General features: G+C 44.1%; 1 protein-coding gene across 1 annotated transcript in view; it reads left to right on the top strand.

The window, feature by feature from the left end:
* Positions 1 to 18626, top strand: part of tmem30b (transmembrane protein 30B) — a 39152-nt gene extending 20526 nt beyond the window's left edge. Inside the window, exons 4-8 of the mRNA XM_068011002.1 lie at positions 7440 to 7547; positions 11846 to 11936; positions 12949 to 13098; positions 14235 to 14423; positions 18069 to 18626. Of these exons, the coding sequence (XP_067867103.1) occupies positions 7440 to 7547; positions 11846 to 11936; positions 12949 to 13098; positions 14235 to 14423; positions 18069 to 18253 (723 nt within the window). The 3' untranslated portion in view covers positions 18254 to 18626. The remainder of the gene's footprint in view (positions 1 to 7439; positions 7548 to 11845; positions 11937 to 12948; positions 13099 to 14234; positions 14424 to 18068) is intronic.
* Positions 18627 to 21204: the final 2578 nt, after the last annotated feature.

Here is a 21204-nt window from a genome sequence, read left to right as displayed (position 1 = left end):
CCCGATTGTATAGATGGAGCATCTGGCCATGATGAACCTGAGCTGTAGAGGGAGTACCTGGGCCACTTCAAACTAGATTGGGGTGATACTCTGCCTGTAATTGGCATCATTACTCCTAATCAGTGAGGCTATGGAACCCATTAACATCAGGAAGTCAGACATTTTTCCAATACATGTCCTTGCTGAGGGCTTAACAGTGGCAACTGGAAAGTCAGCTACAGCTCTGTGCAGATTGGGTCTGTGCTCATTCGAGTTCAGAAGAATAAAAGATTATATTGAAACGTAGAAGATTCTGGGGGGGCTTGACAGGGTAGACACTGAGAGGATGCTTCCCCTCGTGAGAATCTAGAACTGGGGGCATAATTTCAGAATAAGGGGTCACCCATTTAAGATGATGAGAAATTTCTTCACTCAAAGGGCTGTGAATCTTTGGAATTCTGTACCCCAGAGAACTGTTAAGACAGACATTGAATATATTCTGAGAGACAAAGCTTTGAACTATAGGGGAGTCGAGGGTTATGGGGGACTGGCAGGAAAGTGGAATTGAGGCCAAGATCAGATCAGCCATGATCTTATTGAATGGCCTCCTCCTTATGGCCTTATACTCTTTCTAGCTTTCTGAAGGTTGCATACAAGTGGATATACTGCCACTTTTATATAGTGCCTTTGGATACCTCTAATGTAAATATTTGGTGAAGATTCTTTCTTGCTGTACCTTCATAACCTGACTGTTTGTTTGAAAGGGATTGCTGCTGGGTCCTACTGGCTGTCCTCCACAGATGGAGTAGTCAACCTGGTAATGGAAGTGAAGGAATTGTGGTTGAGGAAGTAAGCCAACTTAATTCAATTCAATTAAACGTTTCTAAAATCCAACCCTGACATTACACTAAGAAACAAAACTAAATCAGACGGACCTCAATTGTTAAATGAAGCAGTTTCAAGGCTGATGTGACCTGTAGGAGTTCCAGTGTGTTGTGCTATGATCTGTTGGGATATAGGTTTACAGTATCAGTTCCCTATTCTTTTTTGTTCGTTCGTGGGATGTGGGCATCGCTGGCCAGGCCAGCATTTATTGCCCATCCTTAATTGCCCTTGAGAATGTGGTGGTGAGCTGCCTTCTTGAACCGCTGCAGTTTGTAGGAGGTAGGTACACCCACAGTGCTGTTAGGAAGGGAGTTCCAGGATCTTGACCCAGCGACAGTGAAGGAACGGCGATATAGTTCCAAGTCAGGATGGTGTGTGACTTGGAGGGGAACCTGCAGGTGGTGGTGTTCCCATGCATCTGCTGCCCTTGTCCTTCCAGTTGGTAGAAGTTGCAGGTTTGGAAGGTGCTGTCTGAGGAGCCGTTTTGCATTGCTGCAGTTCCTCTTGTAGATGGTACACACTGCTCCCACTATGGTGGGAGGGAGTGAATGACACCGCACCCACAAACAGTCAAGTGGGTTGCTTTGTCCTGGATGGTGTCGAGCTGCTTGAATTTTGTCGGAGCTGCACTCGTCCAGGCAAGTGGAGAGTATTCCATCGCACTCCTGACTTGTGCCTTGTAGATGGTGGACAGCCTTTGGGGAGCCAGGAGGTGAGTTACTCGCTGCAGGATTCCTAGCCTCTGACCTCTTGTAGCCACGATATTTATATGGCTATTCCAGTTCAGTTTCTGGTCAATGGTAGCCCCTAGAATGTTGATAGTGGGAGATTCAGCAATGGTAATGCCATTGAATGTCAAGGGGAGATGGTTAGATTCTCTTTTGTTGGAGATGGTCATTGCTTGGCACTTGTGTGGTATGAATGTTACTTGCCATTTATCAGCTCAAGCCTGGATATTGTCCAGGTCTTGCTGCATTTCTACACGACTGCTTCAGTATCTGAGGAGCTGCGAATGGTGCTGAACATTGTGCAATCATCAGCGAACATCCCCATTTCTGACCTTATGATTGAAGGAAGGTCATTGATGAAGCAGCTGAAGATGGTTGGGCCTCGGACACTACCCTGATGAACTCCTGCAGTGATGTCCTGGAGCTCAGATGATTGACCTCCAACAACCACAACCATCTTCCTTTGCGCTAGGTGTGATTCCAACCAGCGGGGAGTTTCCCTCCTGATTCCCATTGACTTCAGTTTTGCTAGGGCTCCTTGATGCCATACACGGTCAAATGCTGCTTTGATGTCAAGGGCAGTCACTCTCACCTCACCTCTTGAGTTCAGCTGTTTTATCCATGTTTGAACCAAGGCTGTAATGAGGTCAGGAGCTGAGTGGCCCTGGCGGAATCCAAACTGAATGTCACTGAGAAAGTTATTGCGAAGCAAGTGCCGCTTGATGGCACTGTTGATGACACCTTCCATCACTTTACTGATAATTGAGAGTAGACTGATGGGGTGGTAATTGGCCGGGATGGACTTGTCCTGCTTTTTGTGTATAGGACATACCTGGGCAATTTTCCACATTGCAGGGTAGATGCCAATGTTGTAGCTGTACTGGAACAGCTTGGCTAGATGTATGGCAAGTTCTGGAGCACAGGTCTTCAGTACTATTGCCGGAATATTGTCAGGGCCCATAGCTTTTGAAGTATCCAGTGCCTTCAGTCGTTTCTTGATCTCACGCGGAGTGAATCGAATTGGCTGAAGTCTGGCATCTGTAATGCTGGGGACTTCAGGAGGAAGCCTAGATGGATCATCAACTCGGCACTTCTGGCTGAAGATTGTTGCAGTTTCTTCAGCCTTATCTTTTGCACTGATGTGCTGGGCTCCCCCATCATTGAGGATGGGGATATTTGTGGAGCCACCTCCTCCATTAGTTGTTTAATTATCCACTACCATTCACGACTGGATGTGGCAGGACTGCAGAGCTTAGATCTGATCCATTGGTTATGGGATTGCTTAGCTCTGTTATTGCATGCTGCTTACGCTGTTTGGCACGCAGTTAGTCCTGTGTTGTAGCTTCACCAGGTTGACACCTCATTTTGAGGTATGCCTGGAGCTGCTCCTGGCATGTCCTCCTGCACTCTTCATTGAACCAGGGTTGGTCTCCTGGCTTGATGGTAATGGTAGAGTGGGGGATTTTTAAAAAATCCATTCATAGGATATGGGCATCGCTGGCCAGGCCAGCATTTATTGTCCATCCCTAATTGCCCTTGAGAAGGTGGCAGTGAGCTGCCTTCTTGAACTGTTGCAGTCCATGTGGTGTAGGTACATCCACAGTGCTAGTGGTTAGATACAACTGAGTGGATTGCGAGGCCATTTCAGAGGGCATGTAAGAGTCAGCCACATTGCTGTGGGTCTGGAGTCACGTAGGCCAGACCAGGTGAGGACAGCAGATTTCCTTCCCTAAAGGTCATTAGTGAACCAAATGGGTTTTTACAACAGTTGACTGGTTTCATGGCCATCATTAGACTAGCTTTTTAACTCCAGATTTATTAATTGAATTCAAATTCCACCTTCTGCTGTGAGCAGAGCAATACCCTGGGTCTCTGGGTTACTAGTCCAGTGACAATACCACTACGCCACTGCCTCCCTGTATGCCGGGCCGTGAGGTTATAGATTGTGGTTGAGTACAATTCTGCTGCTGCTGATGGCCCACAGCGTCTCATGGATGTCCAGTTTTGCATTGTTAGATCTGTTCGAAATCTATCCCATTTAGCATGGTGGTAGTGCCACACAACATGATGGAGGGTATCCTCAATGTGAAGGTGGGACTTCGTCTCCACAGGGACTGTGCGGTGGTCACTCCTACCAATACTGTCATGGACAGATGCAGCTGTGGCAGGCAGATTGATGAGGATGAGGTCAAGTATGTTTTTCCCTCTTGTTGGTTCCCTCACCACCTGCCGCATACCCAGTCTAGCAGCTATGTCCTTTAGGACTCAGCCAGCTCGGTCAGTAGTGCTGCTACCGGGGCTCTTTTTGTGATGGACATTGAAGCCCCCCACCCAGAGTGCATTCTGTGTCCTTGCCACCCTCAGTGCTTCCTCCATGTGATGTTCAACATGGAGGAGTACTGATTCATCAGCTGAGGGAGGGCAGTAGGTGGTAATCAGTAGGAGGTTTCCTTGTCCATGTTTGACCTGATACCATGAGACTTGATGGGGTCCAGAGCCGATGTTGAGGACTCCCAGGGCAACTCCCTTCTGACTGTATACCACTGTGCCACCACCTCTGCTGGGTCTGTCCTGCCAGTGGGACAGGACATACCCAGGGATCGTGATGGCAGTGTCTGGGACATTGTCTGTCAGGTATGATTCCGTGACTATGACTATGTCAGGCTGTTGCTTGACTTGTCTGTGGCACAAGCCCCCAGATGTTAGTAAGGAAGACTTTGTAGGGTCGACAGGTTTGCCATTGTTGTTTCCAGTGCCTAGGTCAATGCCGAGTGGTCCGTCCGGATGTTGAGTCCCTGTACTCAGTCATGTGACTGTGAATGTGGTGAATGAGCTGAGGGCAGCCATTCCCTGTGGGGAGGGACAATTAAAAAAAAAAAACAATATCTCCTGACAACACAGACCAACAGTCTGTCATCCCAAGTGTGTCCATGCTTACCAGCATTAAGGTCACCATGCATTTGCATTGTTGATGTCACTACATACTTTACACCACCATGTGACGAGCGAGCAGTGGAGGGGGCGAAAGAGAAGCAAGCAGAGGGTCGCACGAGCAACAGGGACGATAAACAAGTGGCGAGCAGATGGGCGCAGGAGGGAGTAGTGAGCAGTCGGGAAAGGTGAGAGGGAGTGGCGCACAGTCAGGCAAGGGAGGGAGTGGCGAGCAGGTAGGAGTGATGAATAGAGAAGCGGACATTGAAGCGGGAAGAGGGTTTGCGTTTTGTGCCAAATTGAGCAGCGCCATCTTTATTACTGGCAGCTGCCTGAGACGTCGCAGTGACGTTTCAGTCAATTGTGTGTGCGACAGTATGTGCCATCTAATGGTGGCATTGTCAGCAAACGCATCCGTTAAAAAAAAAGGGCCAGCATCCCAAGCTGCCCCCTTGTGGTCAACTTTGGAGGCCTGTGGGCAGTTAAATGAGCTAACGGGATAGTGTGGCATATTTCTCTTGTCCTTGAGGAGGGATCTTTAGTTGGATAAATCAAGATGAGATTTGATTACATCTGTTCTTATGGAATAGTACAGCACAAGAGGCCATTCGGTCTGTTGGGTATGCACCAGCTGTTTCAAAGTAAAGCCTGGCTCAGGTATTAAATTAAAACCCAGCCTGAGCCCTTTAATTTTTTTTCATGCCCGACCTGACCCGAACCAGACACATAGTTGGGTCTAGCCTGGTTCGGTTCGGGCAGCCAGGCTTTATTTCAAAGAACAGTCCAGTTCATCGCACTCCCCTGTCTTCCCCCATATCCCTGCAATTTTTTTCTCCTGGTATGTATCCATTTCCTTTTTGAAAGCTACTATTGAATCTGTTTCCAACACCCCATTAGGCAGCGCATTCCAAATCCTAACCACTTGTGTAAAAACATTTTTCCTCATGTCACCTCTGGTTCTTTTGCCAATCATTTTTTTTTAAAATCTGTGACCTCTGGTTATTGACCTTCAGCTAAAGCAAACAATTTATCTATATCTACTCTATCTAAACCCTTCAGGATTTTAAACAACTATAACATTTCCTCTTTGTCTTCTCAGCTCTAAGGTTCTTCTGTACATTCACTTGCAGTTTGTAAAATAAAGCTACTTAAATAGTTTGTTTCTGGCTTTAGTCCCACCAAGTATTCCAGTTCACCTTCAGAAAAATTGGAGAACGGCGTGTGTGAAAGATAGTATTCCCAGCTCTGATCACAAAGTGGTCTAAATGTTGCATTCTTGGCTTATGCTATCATTTAGATATTGAGCAGTATGGGCACACTCCTGAATAGAGTCATAGAGTTATACAGCACAGAAACAGACCCTTCGGCCCATCGTGTCTGTTTGATCCACTCATGGGGTTGACCAGACATATGTCTCTCAAATTAGTGTTTCTGATTTTTAAATTGTTATAATTAGAAAGTCACTTAGTCTTTTTGTAGCTTTCAGTGTTCTGATTATTTAATAATCAGCTTATGTAGCCCTTTATCACATTTCTTAGGATGTCCCAAAGTACATCAGCTACCCAGAATTACTTTAAATTGACCATGGAGGGTGCATGTGGTAGCCACTTTGAACACAGCAAGATCCCAGAAACACTAATCAGCTGAATGACCATTTCATCAGTTTTTGGTGTTTGAGAGAGGAATAATGGCCAGGACACTGAGAGCGTGGAGTTCTCCTGGATCACTTCGATCTGAACAAGCAGTTAGGATATTGGTTTAAATTTCAGGAATGGACAACACTACCAGTCATGTAACAACACCTGTGTCTATATGCAGTAAGAAATGGATAACATTCAGGCTTGGACAGATAAATGGCAAGTTACATTCATGCCATGCCAGTGCCAGGCAATGACAATCTCCAACAAGAGAGAATACAACTATTTCCCCTTGACGTTCAGTGGTATTACCATCACTGAAGCCCCCACTATCAACATCGTGGGTGTTACCAATGACCAGAAACTGAATTGGACCAGCCATATAAGCACTGTGGCTAAAGAGCAGGTTAGAGGTTGGGAATTCTGCAGTGAGTAACTCACCTCCTGACTCTCCAATGCCTGTCCACCATCTACAAGGCACAAGTCAGGAGTGTGATGGAATACTCTCCACTTGCCTGGATGGGTGCAGCTTCAACAACACTCAGAAGCTCTACACCATTCAGGGCAACCAGCCCACTTGATTGGCACCCCATTCACCACCTTCAACATTCACTCGTTTCACCACCAACGCACCATGGCAGCAGTGTGTACCATCTACAGGATGCACTGCAGCAACTCAAAAAGGCTCCTTCGACAGCACCTTCCAAACTCGCGACCTCAACCACCTAGAAGGACAAGGGCAGCAGTTGCATGGGAACACCACCCTCTGCAAGTTCCCCTCCAAGCCACACACAATCCTGACTTGGAACTATATCGCCATTCCTTCACTGTCGCAGGATCAAAATCCTGGAACTCACTTCCTAACAGCATTGTAGGTATACCACATGGACTGCAGTGGTTCAAGAAGGCAGCTCATCACCACCTTGTCAAGGGCAATTAGGGATGGGCAATAAATGCTGGCCTAACCAGCGATGTCCACATCCTGTGAACGAATAAAAAGGTGTTGTATTTGTGTTTTATCTATCCAAACTAGCAGGATATTGACAACTCAGCAAGGTTGAAGCTTATTAATAATTTGCCAGGTTGATCCAAATTACATTTGGCAAACGGAGTTCAAGTATTCAAAAGAAAATATTGATGGGGATCTGCAATGTAATGATGGGTAAAATGGAATCATTTGCTTTATACATGTCCCATTTACTGAGTGTCCAGCTAAGAAAGATTTGTGCAAGAGTTGTTGCTGAATATAACAAATGGAGCATGCTGTGTTTCTTTCTAGGGCCCTGTTTTCATGTACTATGAATTATCGAACTTCTATCAGAATCATCGTAAATATGGAATCTCCCGAGATGATGATCAGCTGAATGGGGATTTGAACTATTTAAAGGTAAAGGCTGGAACAGGGTTGATGAATGGTTGCAGTGATTCTAAATGTTTTCAATATTTTTCTAAACTTGCCTTGCATTCTACCCAAACCTTCTGCAGATCAAACGTGAGCACAGCTCTTTGAACTTGAAGTAGTACTAAAATATAATTTAAAAATAACAAGGAAATATGCAAACGCTTGAAATATATGATGGGTCAGTCAGCATCCATAAAGAGAAAAGATCGGTAATCATGTTATCTGCTGTGTGGCCTTCATTCGAACTGACGAACCTTCTAACCTGTCTTTTCCCTCAACAGATCCTGACTGGTCTGCTGTGTACTTCCAGTAGGTTTTGTTGTTAATCCAAATAATCCTGAGCTTAACTTGTGTGAAATTTTGGTTTTGCTCAGAACATTACGGGATATATGTGCCTAATGAGTAAGATTTTGGAACATTAAAAAAAAATCATGTCAAATGCAGGTTTGCATAGAGCCATGGTTCTCCTCCGTAATCGGGCAAAAGAACTGGGGGGAGAAGAGGAGAATTTTTTTTACACAGCAAGTTATGATGATTTGGAACGCAGTGCCTGAAAGGATGGTGGAAGCAGATTCAATAGTAACTATCCAAAAGGAAAAAGGCAATGAGGGAAGAGCAGGGGAGTGGGATTAATTGGATAGCTCTTCCAAAGAGTCAGCACAAGCATGATGGGCTGAATGGCTGCCTTTGGTGCTGAAAATTCTGATTTTTGCCTCCAAATTCATACTTCTTAGCATAATGACTCCAGGACGATCGTTCTGGACACTTGGCAACCTTTCCCCCACTTGAGCTTTTCAACCTAACCACACAGCAAGTGTCACGTAGTGCGAGAATGCTAAAGTCAACAGTCTATTGCCTAAGAGTACTTCTTTAAAAAAAATCCAATTTCCACTCCTTTTTGTTCTAAAGGTTCTGCCTCGTGTGTGAAAATGGCAGGCAGTGCAAGCAGCTATTATACGCAAAAGCCTGGACTGAGTATCTACAGTCTGGGCAACTATGGCAGGCATGAGGTCCCTTGATATCCACTTGCATGCACATCCCAGAAACCAATCAGGAGTGGAATCCTGGATGAATTTCAACTTCCTTCCCACCTGTAGGTTCTAGGATCAGCTAACCTAACACAAACTCAACACCTTCTGGCTGAAGGTCCTTACTGGGTAGTGCTCTTACCAACATCAGAAGATGCACACGAGGTCAATCTGTAGGCTGATTCTGGTGTCACACCTGCAGCAACCTGCACCAGGATCCTACAGAAAATGTACACTCAGAAAGGGTGCTTCTGTCCCTGGTGTGCTGATTGTACAAATCTGTTCTACGTTCTTCCTTCTGGAGAATTGTTCTTTTGTCCCTGGTTTTGCAATTAGCGGTGAAGTGACCTTTTTAAGATCTAGTAAGCTCCGTAGCGTGGATTTCACCTTTCCTGACATTAATTTCATTCTGGTGTCAGCTATAAGGGATCTCTGGCATGGTGATGTCATCAGGCACGCTAAACAGCTAGTCACATTGGAGAATTCTCAGACAGCAAGCTGAGAAGTGACGAGCAACTTTCATCATTTACTTTTTATAATCTTACAAAAAGCAAAATAACGATTGGGACATACACATGGGATGAAGGTAGAAGCTGAAATATCAAGCAATTTTTGTTGATTTTTATTTTAAAAATCTGGAATTTTTAGCATGGAATCGAAAAACTTGGCATTCCACAAATCTAAAATTAGTTTTTTCAGGGCCAGAGATGTTGCTCAACAGTAATTATGACTTAGTACACTGTTATGATCAGGTGAGAAAGAGGGCTAGGATTCCCTTTCAGCCTTCACCTGGTCTTACCGTAACGGGTTTCATTTTAAACACGCTCTGTTTTTAGATCTCCCTTGGTGAATCCTTGTTCACCGCCTTTCCAATTATAAGGCAAAGAAACCAGAACAAACAGTTCCGAAGAAGGGTCACTGACCCGAAACGTTAACTCTGCTTCTCTTTCCACAGATGCTGCCAGACCTGCTGAGTGATTCCAGCATTTCTTGTTTTTATTTCAGGCTTTCTTAGGTTTAAAGAAGAAAAGCTGAAATTTATTAGACTTAAACTCTAATTCAGTTGAAGCCTATGGATACACGACACACCCATGCAAATAGAGACAGAGGGGCGGCAGAGTGGCGCAGTGGTTAGCACCGCAACCTCACAGCTCCAGCGACCCAGGTTCAATTCTGGGTACTGCCTGTGTGGAGTTTGCAAGTTCTCCCTGTGTCTGCGTGGGTTTCCTCCGGGTGCTCCGGTTTCCTCCCACATGCCAAAAGACTTGCAGGTTGGTAGGTTAATTGGCCATTATAAATTGCCCCTAGTATAGGTAGGTTGTAGGGAAATATAGGGACAGGTGGGGGTGTGGTAGGAAAATGGGATTAGTGTAGGATTAGTATAATTGGGTGGTTGATGGTCGGCACAGACTCGGTGGGCCGAAGGGCCTGTTTCAGTGCTGTATCTCTAAACTAAACTAAAAAGAGCAGAAGAAAAATAAAGTGGAAATGTTTGAGGCAATATCTGAGGAGCTTTTGTTACGGTTCTTCGAGCTCACTGTAGAGTCCTTGATTGTAAGTTGATCTTGCTTTTTGTTGGGGCCAGGTATTCTTCTTAAACCTTGTTCGCTGTAGGAGACTTTTCTGTCTTGAGGTTCCTGTGTCTTCAGTGGATTCAGAAGCTTGTTAGAAGAAGATGGGAGCAGACAGGAGCGATCTTCTCCGTTCAGGAGCAAACCGACTTTCTCTGAACTGTTTGTACAAGTTCAAAAAACTCAGGTTGCCCAGCAGATTAGTCATGTGACTATCTGGTTTGACCATGTCTGTTTGTGTATTCGGCCATCTTAACAGTCAACCTGAAATGCGAGCTCCCCCACCTTCAACGTCTGGTGATCAAAAGTCCACTGTGGGTTGAATGTGTCAGGGAATGGCTGCTTTATCCTTCCAAACACTGACAGTTAATATGCAAATATATTTCCAGCCAAGATCTGGCAATTTTTTTTTAAAGCAAGTCCTTTCTTCACTTCAGCCATTTGAAATATAATGTCCATGTGGCGAAATTAATATGCCTCATGCTTGGCAGGTGGGGCCTGCATAACAGCACGTTTAAAAATCCAGTTACATCTCATTCAACAATGTATAACTTTCTCAAGTGTTTTCGCAGCGATAAAAGCATAAAAAGTGGAAGTTCACATCAATTCAGTGATTTCTAATTGATTTTCATCTGCGAGAACTTCACAGCGCACGCTGTAGAGAAGCGGGGAATCACTTACAGCAGCTTCTGGATTTTTGCGTTTAACTGCACATATGCAGATGCCAGACGTTGCTGTCAGTTTCACCAGAGCAACGACAGCAAGCACTGGCAGTTTCCCCATCATTATAGCCACAAAATATGAGGCATCGTCCGTCTAAAGAGGCAGCTTTACTACAGGAGAAATTTCCCAGAAAGGGGGGGAAAAAATTCTCAGGATCCATAAAGTCAGACAACATGGAAAAGGGCAAACATGAACTAAACTAGCATTTGAATCACAACTTTAAAAAAAAAATCAATGACTTATCCAGGCTACTGTCACTGCCACATGCACCATTCATAATTTGCAAATCTTTTGGCCTTTGAGACTGAGATCCCAGTTATGTTGTACACTAGGTCATTCCTCATACTGAAACCTGAAAAGCAGATTACCTGGCGTGACCCAACCTCGTGTGCTTATAACTGTAGCAAGCATGTCAGCCATGCGTTCAGGTTTGTTTTATTTTTAAAGCTTGTGCTGTCTGTTACACTGTCATTCTATTTGTTTCTGGTTTTCTGATTGTCGAGAGCAATTGGAAGAAAATAGTGGCTGTAAAGGAGAGAGCATAAATTTAGTCTGTGTTTGTGTATGTGTGGAGCTCTTTCACCACTACTGGCTTCTTCCTATCACCCAGTATATGGAAAGTAGCCAATTCAATTCCCTACTCCCACTTCCTGAAAAGTTACTTTAATAGTCATACAGTGCCACCAGCAGAGGGGCATATTATTTGTCAGCGACATCACACTACAATATAAAAGTCGTGAACTCCCAACAGTATCCCCTACCCGACAGTTCATGAAACTCAAGTGCAGAAGTTAGAAGCTGTGTCCTGTTGACCCTCGAAAGGAGGTCAGTAGCACATAAGTGCACTAAAAACGGAAATGAAAGCAAACATGTATTTGTAAATCTCACATTGGGACTTGATGCAAATCTGCCAAATTGACTTTGTCAATATTCTTTCATTGCCTGCTTAATATTTTCACAGAACCCTTCTGAATACTGCCTTCCATTCCGTCTGGATAGTCAAAAGCGGCCAATCGCTCCCTGTGGAGCCATTGCAAACAGCTTGTTTAATGGTGAGTTCCTGTATGTTGTGATTCACTGTACAGTTCAGTTGAGATTAACATACAGTATATGTTGACAGTGTTGCACTTTATGTAGTTGATGTTTTCAACCCCACCATTTTTTCTTCATATACCATATACATGTCATCTGGAAGGTTCAGTCATTTAATTTCTCTGTAGAACCTTAAGCAAAAGCAGCATTTAGATATTGGAATCATAGAATTTTGCAACACAATGGGCTGAATGGCCTCCTCTGCTTCCATGTTAGCTCTCTGAAACAGCTATCCATTAGTCCCATTGCTCTGCCCTTTTATATCTTTTAAATCAGATATCTATTCACTCCCCTTTTAAAGCTTCATGGATCTGCTTCCACCATTGTTTCTGCTAAGATATTCTATGTCCTAACAGTCCTCTTTTTTTTTTTTGAAAAAAAACTCTCCTTTAAGTTAATAAACATGTGATACACTAGAGTGGACATAGATAGCAGTGAAAGTTTGGCCAAACCTTGCTTGCTATTTCAGATTGAAAAATATGTTAATTGTTTTTTATACAGAACAATAAAATGCCCTGAGGTATTTTGCTAGAGGCAGCAATGTACACAGCAGGAAGCAGGGTGGGGTGGGAGGAGAGGGAAATTGAGACCACAGTCAAAGCGGTGGGTTCCGAGGAGGCTTTTGAAGGTGGGGGAGGAGAGAGGTAGCATTGCAAAGCTGTTTGGGAAGAGAATTCCAGAGTCCAGGGGTGAGATGGCTGCCGGTTTTGCCTCCAGTAGCAGAGCAGCGGGAAGAGGGGACATGCAGCAAACTAGACCGTTAGTCAAAATAACTTGAAGACATCTCTGAGGTGTGGCGACATCATGAAAGCATTTGTGAAGATTGCTTCTGTTCAATTTTTCTGGCGAATTCCTGCGATGAGCACATTGTCCGACTGTCTCTCTCTTTTCCCCCTCATTACTCAGTGACAAGTATAAACTCTGCTTTGCGATGTTGGAAAATAAACTTGTCAGTGTATTTCTTTCTTTCAGATTCCTTTGTGGTATATAAGGTAAATAGCAATGGATCTTCCACCAAGATATCTCTAAACGGCAAAGGAATTTCTTGGTGGACTGACTACAACGTTAAATTCAATAACCCTAAGCCAGACAATGGAACTAATCTAAAGCAGGCATTCGAGGGTAATTTAACTTATTTTCAGTATATGTTTTGACTAATTGAGTCATAGAGATATAGAGTTTTACAGCACAGAAACAGGCCCTTCGGCCCAACGCGCCTGTGCTGACCATCAAGCACCCGTCCAATGTAATCTCATTTTCTCACACTTGGCCCATAGCGTTGTATGTTATGGCATTTCAAGTGCTCATCTAAATACTTCTTAAATGTTGAGGGTTCCTGCCTCTACCACCTCTTCAGGCAGTGTGTTCCAGATTCCAAACACCCTCTGGGTGAAAATATTTTTCCACAACTCCCCTCTAAACCTCCTGCCCTTTACCTTAAATCTATGCCCCCTGGTTACTGACCCCTCCTCTAAGGGAACAGGTTCCTTCCTATCTATCCTATGAATGCCCCTCATAATTTTGTATACCTCAGTCAGGTTCCCCCTCTGCCTTCTCCGCTCCAAGAAAAACAACCCTAGCCTATCCAGTCTCTCTTCTTAACTGAAATACTCCAGCCCAGGCAACATCCTGGTGAATCTCCTCTGAACCCTCTCCAGTGCAATCACATCCTTTCCATAGTATGGCGACCAGATCTGTACACAGTACTCCTAACCAGCATTTTACACAGCTCTAACATAACCTCCCTGCTCTTATATTCAATGCCTCGGCTATTCTATGCCTCGGCTAATAAAGGCAAGTATCCCATAGGCCTTCCTAACTACCTTATCAACTTGTGCTGCTGCCTTCAGTGATCTATAGACAAGCACCCCAAGGTCCCTCTGACCCTCTGTACTCCCTAAGGTCCTACCATCCATTGTATATTCCCTTGCCTTGTTAGTGGAGGAGAGATGAGCCTACAGTTGGTTGCTCACTCTGTATGGCACAACATCTCACTACAAAGCCAGTTGGCTCATTGGGACTTAAGTTCTGTTTCTGCAATATTGTTGAGTAAAATTCTCATTAAAGTCTCGCTAGAATACAGCTATTGGATTATTTGTCTAAAGTTGTGACATTGACAGTGGACCAGTAGCATTATCAGTACTAGACTGGTCAGGAGGGGAAAACACTTAACCACTAATGTCATTTTGTTAATGTTGAGTGATGTCTGGTTTTTAAGTAAGTCCCTTTTTATTTTGCTCATCAAAATCAATTCACAGGAACTGTAAAGCCTCTCAATTGGCCCAGACCTGCCTATGAGCTGGACAGGAACCCAGAAAACAACGGCTTTATCAACGAAGACTTCATTGTCTGGATGAGGACCGCGGCCTTGCCAAACTTTCGCAAACTCTATCGCCGTATTGATGGAGAGATGCAGCCGGGAAACTATTCTGTGGAAATAAGTTACAGTATCCTTGCATTTTTCAGCAGGTATTATGGGAAGGGCTAGCATGGCCAAAAAAACATGTCATGTTAAAGATAGGTTGTTGAATGCTCCAGTTACACTGCACCAAGCAGTGTAGCATTGGCTCGATTTTTCACAGCCATTGTGGCTGTGGCAGTCTGTCCACATCATTCACATAAGAAAGTATCCCTTTGACTGTCAATTTGGATTGAAAGGAGTTGATGTGATGGTCCGGTTTTACCAACAGTAGACATTGTCAGCACAATGTGTTTCTTGAATTTTTTTTTTAAACTGCAATTTTAAATTGTTCAAACACATCCTGAGGAAAATGGAATCTGATTTCTGACAGCAGGGGCAGGGTTAGCCCTAATTTGTTATTTCCATTAAAAGTGGAAGCGTTTTGTTGTCCAGTCTAGGTACCAATCCTCCTTCTTCTTCTTTGGCCTCCTTGTCTTGAGAGACAATGGGTAAGCGCCTGGAGGTGGTCAGTGGTTTGTGAAGCAGCGCCTGGTGACAGGCTCTTCCACAGGTGCTGCAGATAAAATTGGCTATCGGGGCTGTTAAACAGTTGGCTCTCCCCTTGCGCTTCTGTCTTTTTTCCTGCCAACTGCTAAGTCTCTTCGACTCGCCACACTTTAGCCCCGCCTTTATGGCTGCCTGCCAGCTCTGGCGATCGCTGGCAACTGACTCCCATGACTTGTGATCAATGTCCCAGGACTTCATGTCGCGTGTGCAGACGTCTTTAAAGCGGAGACATGGATGGCCAGTGGGTCTGATACCAGTGAAGAGCTCGCTGTACAATGTGTCCTTGGGGATCCTGCCATCTTCCATGCGGCTCACATGGCCAAGCCATCTCAAGCGCCACTGGCTCAGTAGGGTGTATATGCTGGGGATGTTGGCCGCCTCGAGGACTTCTGTGTTGGAGATACGGTCCTGCCACCTGATGCCAAGGATTCTCCAGAGGTAGCGACGATGGAATGAATTGAGACGTCGCTCGTGGCTGACATACGTTGTCCAGGCCTCGCTGCCATAGAGCAAGGTACTGAGGACACAGGCTTGATACACTCGGACTTTTGTGTTCCGTGTCAGTGTGCCATTTTCCCACACTCTCTTGGCCAGTCTGGACATAGCAGTGGAAGCCTTTCCCATGTGCTTGTTGATTTCTGCTTCGAGAGACAGGTTACTGGTGATAGTTGAGCCTAGATAGGTGAACTCTTGAACCACTTCCAGAGCGTGGTACCAATCCTATTAAACTTTAAAACCCGGATGATGTAAAATGGACTCACTAAAGAAACCTAGGGACAAATACTTCACTGCATTCAATGTTTCCACTTGGGGGATGGGGAATTCATAACCACGAATCAGAAATATAAGATGGTCACTAATAAATCCAATAAGAAATTCAGGGGGAAATTCTTTATCCGGAGACTGGAACTCAGTACCGCAAGGAGTAGTTGAGGCGAATAGTGCTGATGCCTTTAAGGGGAAGTTAGACAAGTACCTGAGGGAGAAAGAAGGATGTGCTGATAGGGTGGGAGGAGGGTCATGCAGAGCATAAATACTGGCATGGACTAGTTGTGCTGAATGGCCTGTTTCTGTGCTGTAAATTCTATGTAATGTAATTATTCAACTATCTAATTATAAAAGGATTCTCCTTGATCGAGATTTTGTTGGTCTTTCAACATTTCCCTCCCACACTCCCAAATGAAGCAGCTTGGTCAGCACAGTATCCACTCGTCAGAGGAAGAGCAGCCAGTGCCGCGGGCTTTCCCCTCATATACACCTGGGCTCCAAATACACACAACGTCCTTCTCCCTGTATCATTGCTTCATTGAAATCAAAACTCCGTTGCCCACTTTAACTCATTCTTTCCCAGCAATTCAGTAAGTTTTGTCTTCCTCCGACAGTCTGCAGTCTTTGAGTAACTAAGTTTGGTGCCACCTGACCATTACTTTCTGTATTGTATCCTCCTGTTCAGTCTTGGTGCTGTTCTGCACTACAAGCCTTTGTGGTCTGCTGAAGTTACACAGTAGAGAATTACAAATCCATAAACTCTTTGAGAACTGAATGTGCCACAGAGCGGTGCTCGTCCTCAGACTGAGCGTGGGATCTGACTGAAACAGTGAACTAAAGAAAGGCATTTCTAAACCAGGAGGGGGAGGGGATTAGGGTGAGAGGCAAGATTCCCTCAGTGGTATGTGTTACAAAATTGTAAATCCATTGATAAAGAACAAGCTGACGCTTTTGTTGCACATACTGATCATCCCTGCTGTGCACTCCACCCCTCTACAGATTAGCTTCCAGTTCAAGAGTAGCATTGCAAAACCATGGGATCAGGTTTTCCTGCGTATCCACCCTCTTGCTTTATGATGCTGAGGAGAAATTTCCCAAAAGGTTTTTCCTGAAATAGCCATTTGTGTTTTGTTGCTTCCCCAGGGAAAAAGTCTTTCTGGTAGTTGAGGTATTATTTATTGGAAAGGGTATGAATCGATGGTGCTGACAGTCTTTCAATGCTTTTTTGCACATTTGTTGCACTAGGTTTTCACCCAAGATGTACAAACCATTTTTGTTATAGGAAATGGTGCTGGAAACCACCTGGAAGTCATGAGTTCAAATCCCATTATGGCGAACTGTGAAATCGATTACAGTTTGTGGGACTGGCATCTGAAAAATGTGACTATTAAAGCTGCCGATTTGTTGTGTATTTTTTTTTTGAAGTTCAAGTGATGGGAATCTGTTATCCCTGTCTGATCTAGCTTATAAATGACTCCAGCCTCACATGACATGGTTGGCTTTTAATGCTCTCTGAAGTAGCTTCGACACTTGGGCAACTGGAGATGGGCAATAGATGCAGACCTGCCAGCAACTCTCATTTCAAGAGCAAATGATGTATTAAAATGGTTAACTTTGAAAGGCTTCTTCTACAGCACCTCTCAAGCCCACGACCTCCACTACCTTAAAGAATTAGGGCAGCAGGCACATGGGAGCACCATCACCTCTGGGTTCCGTTCAGAGTCGCACATCATTCTGACTTGGGCATATATCGCCATTCCTTCATTGTTGCTGGGTCAAAATCCTAGAATGGTTCGCACTGCAGCCTCACAGCTCCAGCGACCCGGGTTCGATTCTGGGTACTGCCTGTGCGGAGTTTGCAAGTTCTCCCTGTGACTGCGTGGGTTTCCGCCGGGTGCTCCGGTTTCCTCCCACAGCCAAAGACTTGCAGGTTGAGAGGTAAATTGGCCATTGTAAATTGCCCCTAGTGTAGGTAGGTGGTAGGAGAATGGTGGGGATGTGGTAGGAATATGGAATTAATGTAGGATTAGTATAAATGGGTGGTTGTTGGTCGTCACAGACTCGGTGGGCCGAAGGGCCTGTTTCAGTGCTGTATCTCTCTATAACCTCTATAATCTAAACTCCCTATCTAACAGCATTGAGAGTACCTTCACCACACAGACTTTGGTGGTTTAAGAAAGGAGCTCACCTCCTTATCAAGGGCAATTAGGGATGGGCAATAAGTGCTGGCCTTGCCAGTGATGCCTACTTCCCAAGAACAAATGTTTTTTCAAAAGTGTTTTTGAAGGAATGTAATGCCACCGTCTCTAGTATTGCTAAAAACCATCGTACTGTTTCTCCTTAACTCTGTGTTCAGATTATCCAGTGTTAAGTTTCAATGGACAGAAACGAGTAACTTTCAGCACCATATCCTGGATGGGTGGAAGGAACCCATTCTTGGGGATTGCCTATCTTGTGTGTGGTAGTGCCTGTATTGTTACAGCAATAGTAATGTTCATAGTTTACATTAAGTATCAAGGACGTCACATCGTCAAAGAGTAAATCAATGCGTGAAACTCGCTGGGTAATTTGTTTTGGAAACTATCACTATGTGGTTACCATAAATTAACTGTACATTTACCACATTAATCTCGGGCAGGGCACAGCATTCTAGTCTTTCAATGGATGGTTTTATATTTGTATTGTACATCTCTTAGTGCAGCTCAGATGTTTTATCTACTTTGAAATTGTTTTAAGTTCACATCTGTTTCCACTGTAAAACAATATAATGGTGAAAGTTAGATGATTTAGTATTGAGTTAATGAAAATGATCATTCGAATTCTTGGCAGGCACCAATGATGCCAGCAGTAAGATTTTTGTATAAAACCACTCCACGTTTGGTTATTGCAGTAAAATTCAAATTTTTTTCTAGTCTCTATTCTCAGTGGATCCAGTTTTTATGGCTATCATTTAATTGTCAATATTACTTATAGCTAAATTGTTTTCTCTGTGTTCATGCTATTACCACCTCACTCCCTTTTATCAGATTTGCTGATGTGCTTCCTGTTAATGGAGAATGTCATCACAATTACAGCCATGAAAACTTATCTGGTTGCTGATTTTATACAGAGAATTCCAGTGATAAACTTTAAAGTTCATCATGCTTTGCCAGTAAATTAAAAGTTAATACGCTGGGAATTTATTCACATGGCCCAACTTTAATACCAGAGCCACACATTTCCCATAAATTGATCTCCAATTAACAACAACCCACTCTGCCAACTATTTATCCCAAGAGTGACAAATGAAGGCTGAGAGATTTGATAGAGGTATTCAAAATCGTGAGGAGTCTGGACAGAGTGAATAGGGATAAACCGTTCCCACTCATGAAAGGATAGAGAGTGAGAGGGCACAGATTTTAAAGTGATTAGCAAAAGCAACATGAGGAAAAACTTCTTCACGCAGCGAGTGGTTAGGATCTGGAATGCACTGCCTGAGAGTGTGGTGGAGGCAGATTCAATCGTAGCTTTCAAAAAGGAATTAGACCTTTATCTAAAAAGGAAAATGTGCAGTGTTATGGGGAGAAGGCAGGGAATGGCATTAGGTGAATTGCTCATTCGGAGAGCTGGTGCAGACACGATGGGCCGAATGGCCTCCTTCTGTGCTGTAACAATTCTGTGGAATCTAATTCCAACCCTGACAGCACATAGCTTACCTTGAAGCCCAGTCAGAACTATTTTGGCTGGATCAGAAATGCAAAGTCAAATTTACAACCAGCTTTGGCAGGCTGACAAGCTATTCCAGCCAGATCCACTAAAAACTTGTAATTTAATTGTGATTTTGAATTTAATCACGATTGAAGAATATTTTCATAGGCTTTCAGGACTGTATAAACCAAATATACAGCATCTGATTAATTACAGTACACTGTTTTCAACAGCTGGCTATCTACTTTGACCTGAAAGAGAAGTATTTGCATGTTTCCCAGTTCCTAGCCTATCATCTAGGTTCATCCTCATTCTTTTCATTGTAGTTAGCACAGCCACCAGTTGGTAGCATGCTCGCCTCGGAGTCAGAAGGTTGTGGGTTCGAGTCCCAACCTCTAGAAACTTGAGCACAAAATCTAGGCTGACACTCCAGTGCAGTGGTGAGGGAGCGCTGCACTGTCAGAGGTGCTGTCTTTTGGATGAGACATCAAACCACTGTCCCCTCAGGTGCTTGTAAAAGAGCCCGTGGCACTAGATGAAAAAGAGCAGACGCATTCTCCTAGTTTCTTTGGGCAAGGTGCCCAACAAGCAAAATTTCAGCAACCTCGAGTAAGGTTCAAGAGGATGGTTGGAGACGATTGTCAACGGGCAGGTAGAGGGAGTGTTCCTGTTCCTCCTGGCTCCACAAAGGGTTTTTTAAAAATTAAATTTCAAAATTATTTTTTTTAAACTTACCTGGTGTTGGCAGTTGAAAAATCCTGTGCCAGGCCAACCTGACATCAGCCCCCATCATCAGTAACAAACTTTGCACAGGGATCCTTCAGCAGGTGTTAGGCCTCATTATCTTAAGCAAATAATGTATGTAAATAATGCATTGTTTCACTTTGCAAACATTGCCTTGCATTTTAGAGGAGTAGAGTCAAAGATTAGTCATTAAAGGAGCAGATGGAGGCTATTTGGCCCATTGAGTCCATTCCAGCTCTCTAGAGCATTTTCAATCTGTCCCAGTCTCTCGCTCTATCCCCCTCACCCTCCAAGTTAATTTTCATCAAGTGCCCATCCAATTTCATTTTTAAATCATTCATTATGTCTGCTTCCACCACCCTTGTAGGCAGTGAGTTGCAGCTCATTACAACTTGCTGCATTAAAAAGTTTTCTCATCTCCTCTCAGTCTCCTTTGCTCCAAGGAGAACAATCCCAACTTTTCCAAGCTATCCTTGTAGCTAAATTCCCTGATCGCTGGAGCTATTCTGTTAACTCTGCTCTGCACCTTCTCAAGGATCCTCACATCTTTTCTGATCAGCAGAACTGGATGCAACATTCTATCTGTAGAATTCCTGATTGCAAGTTTTGACATATGATAACCAGTGGCTGTTATTTTCATATCTCCACACTCCTTTCCTTGGAAAAATGTGTGAAGTAGTGGAAAGCTCCAGGCTGATTAAGAGATGAACAGGCCGTGATGTGAATACGCCTTTCATGACCATAGCTTTGATACCAGATGATAGGGCGGTTAGTCCTGTACGGCAGGATGGTTTTAAAGACTCCACAAACCCCACAATAAGGGAAGGTCCACGCCAACTATACACAAATATCCCCTCAGGATGTCAAACCAGAATTCAGAGCACCTCTCCCCACTCGCCGGGTGTATGTAGAGCAGGGTTCAAATTCTGCATCTTCTGACAGAGCTGGGAACTCTACCAGCAATCCAAAGACTTGGAGTCCAGTAACTAATGATGTGGAACTATAAGTTATATACTGGGTCATGGTTTCACAAAGCTCCAATTGGCCAGCAGTTTTTCATA

This window comes from Heterodontus francisci, chromosome 31 (assembly GCF_036365525.1).
Source record: "Heterodontus francisci isolate sHetFra1 chromosome 31, sHetFra1.hap1, whole genome shotgun sequence".
NCBI lineage: Eukaryota > Metazoa > Chordata > Chondrichthyes > Heterodontiformes > Heterodontidae > Heterodontus > Heterodontus francisci.
Note: the sequence above shows the minus strand (reverse complement) of the source record. Positions and strands in the feature narration are given on the sequence as shown.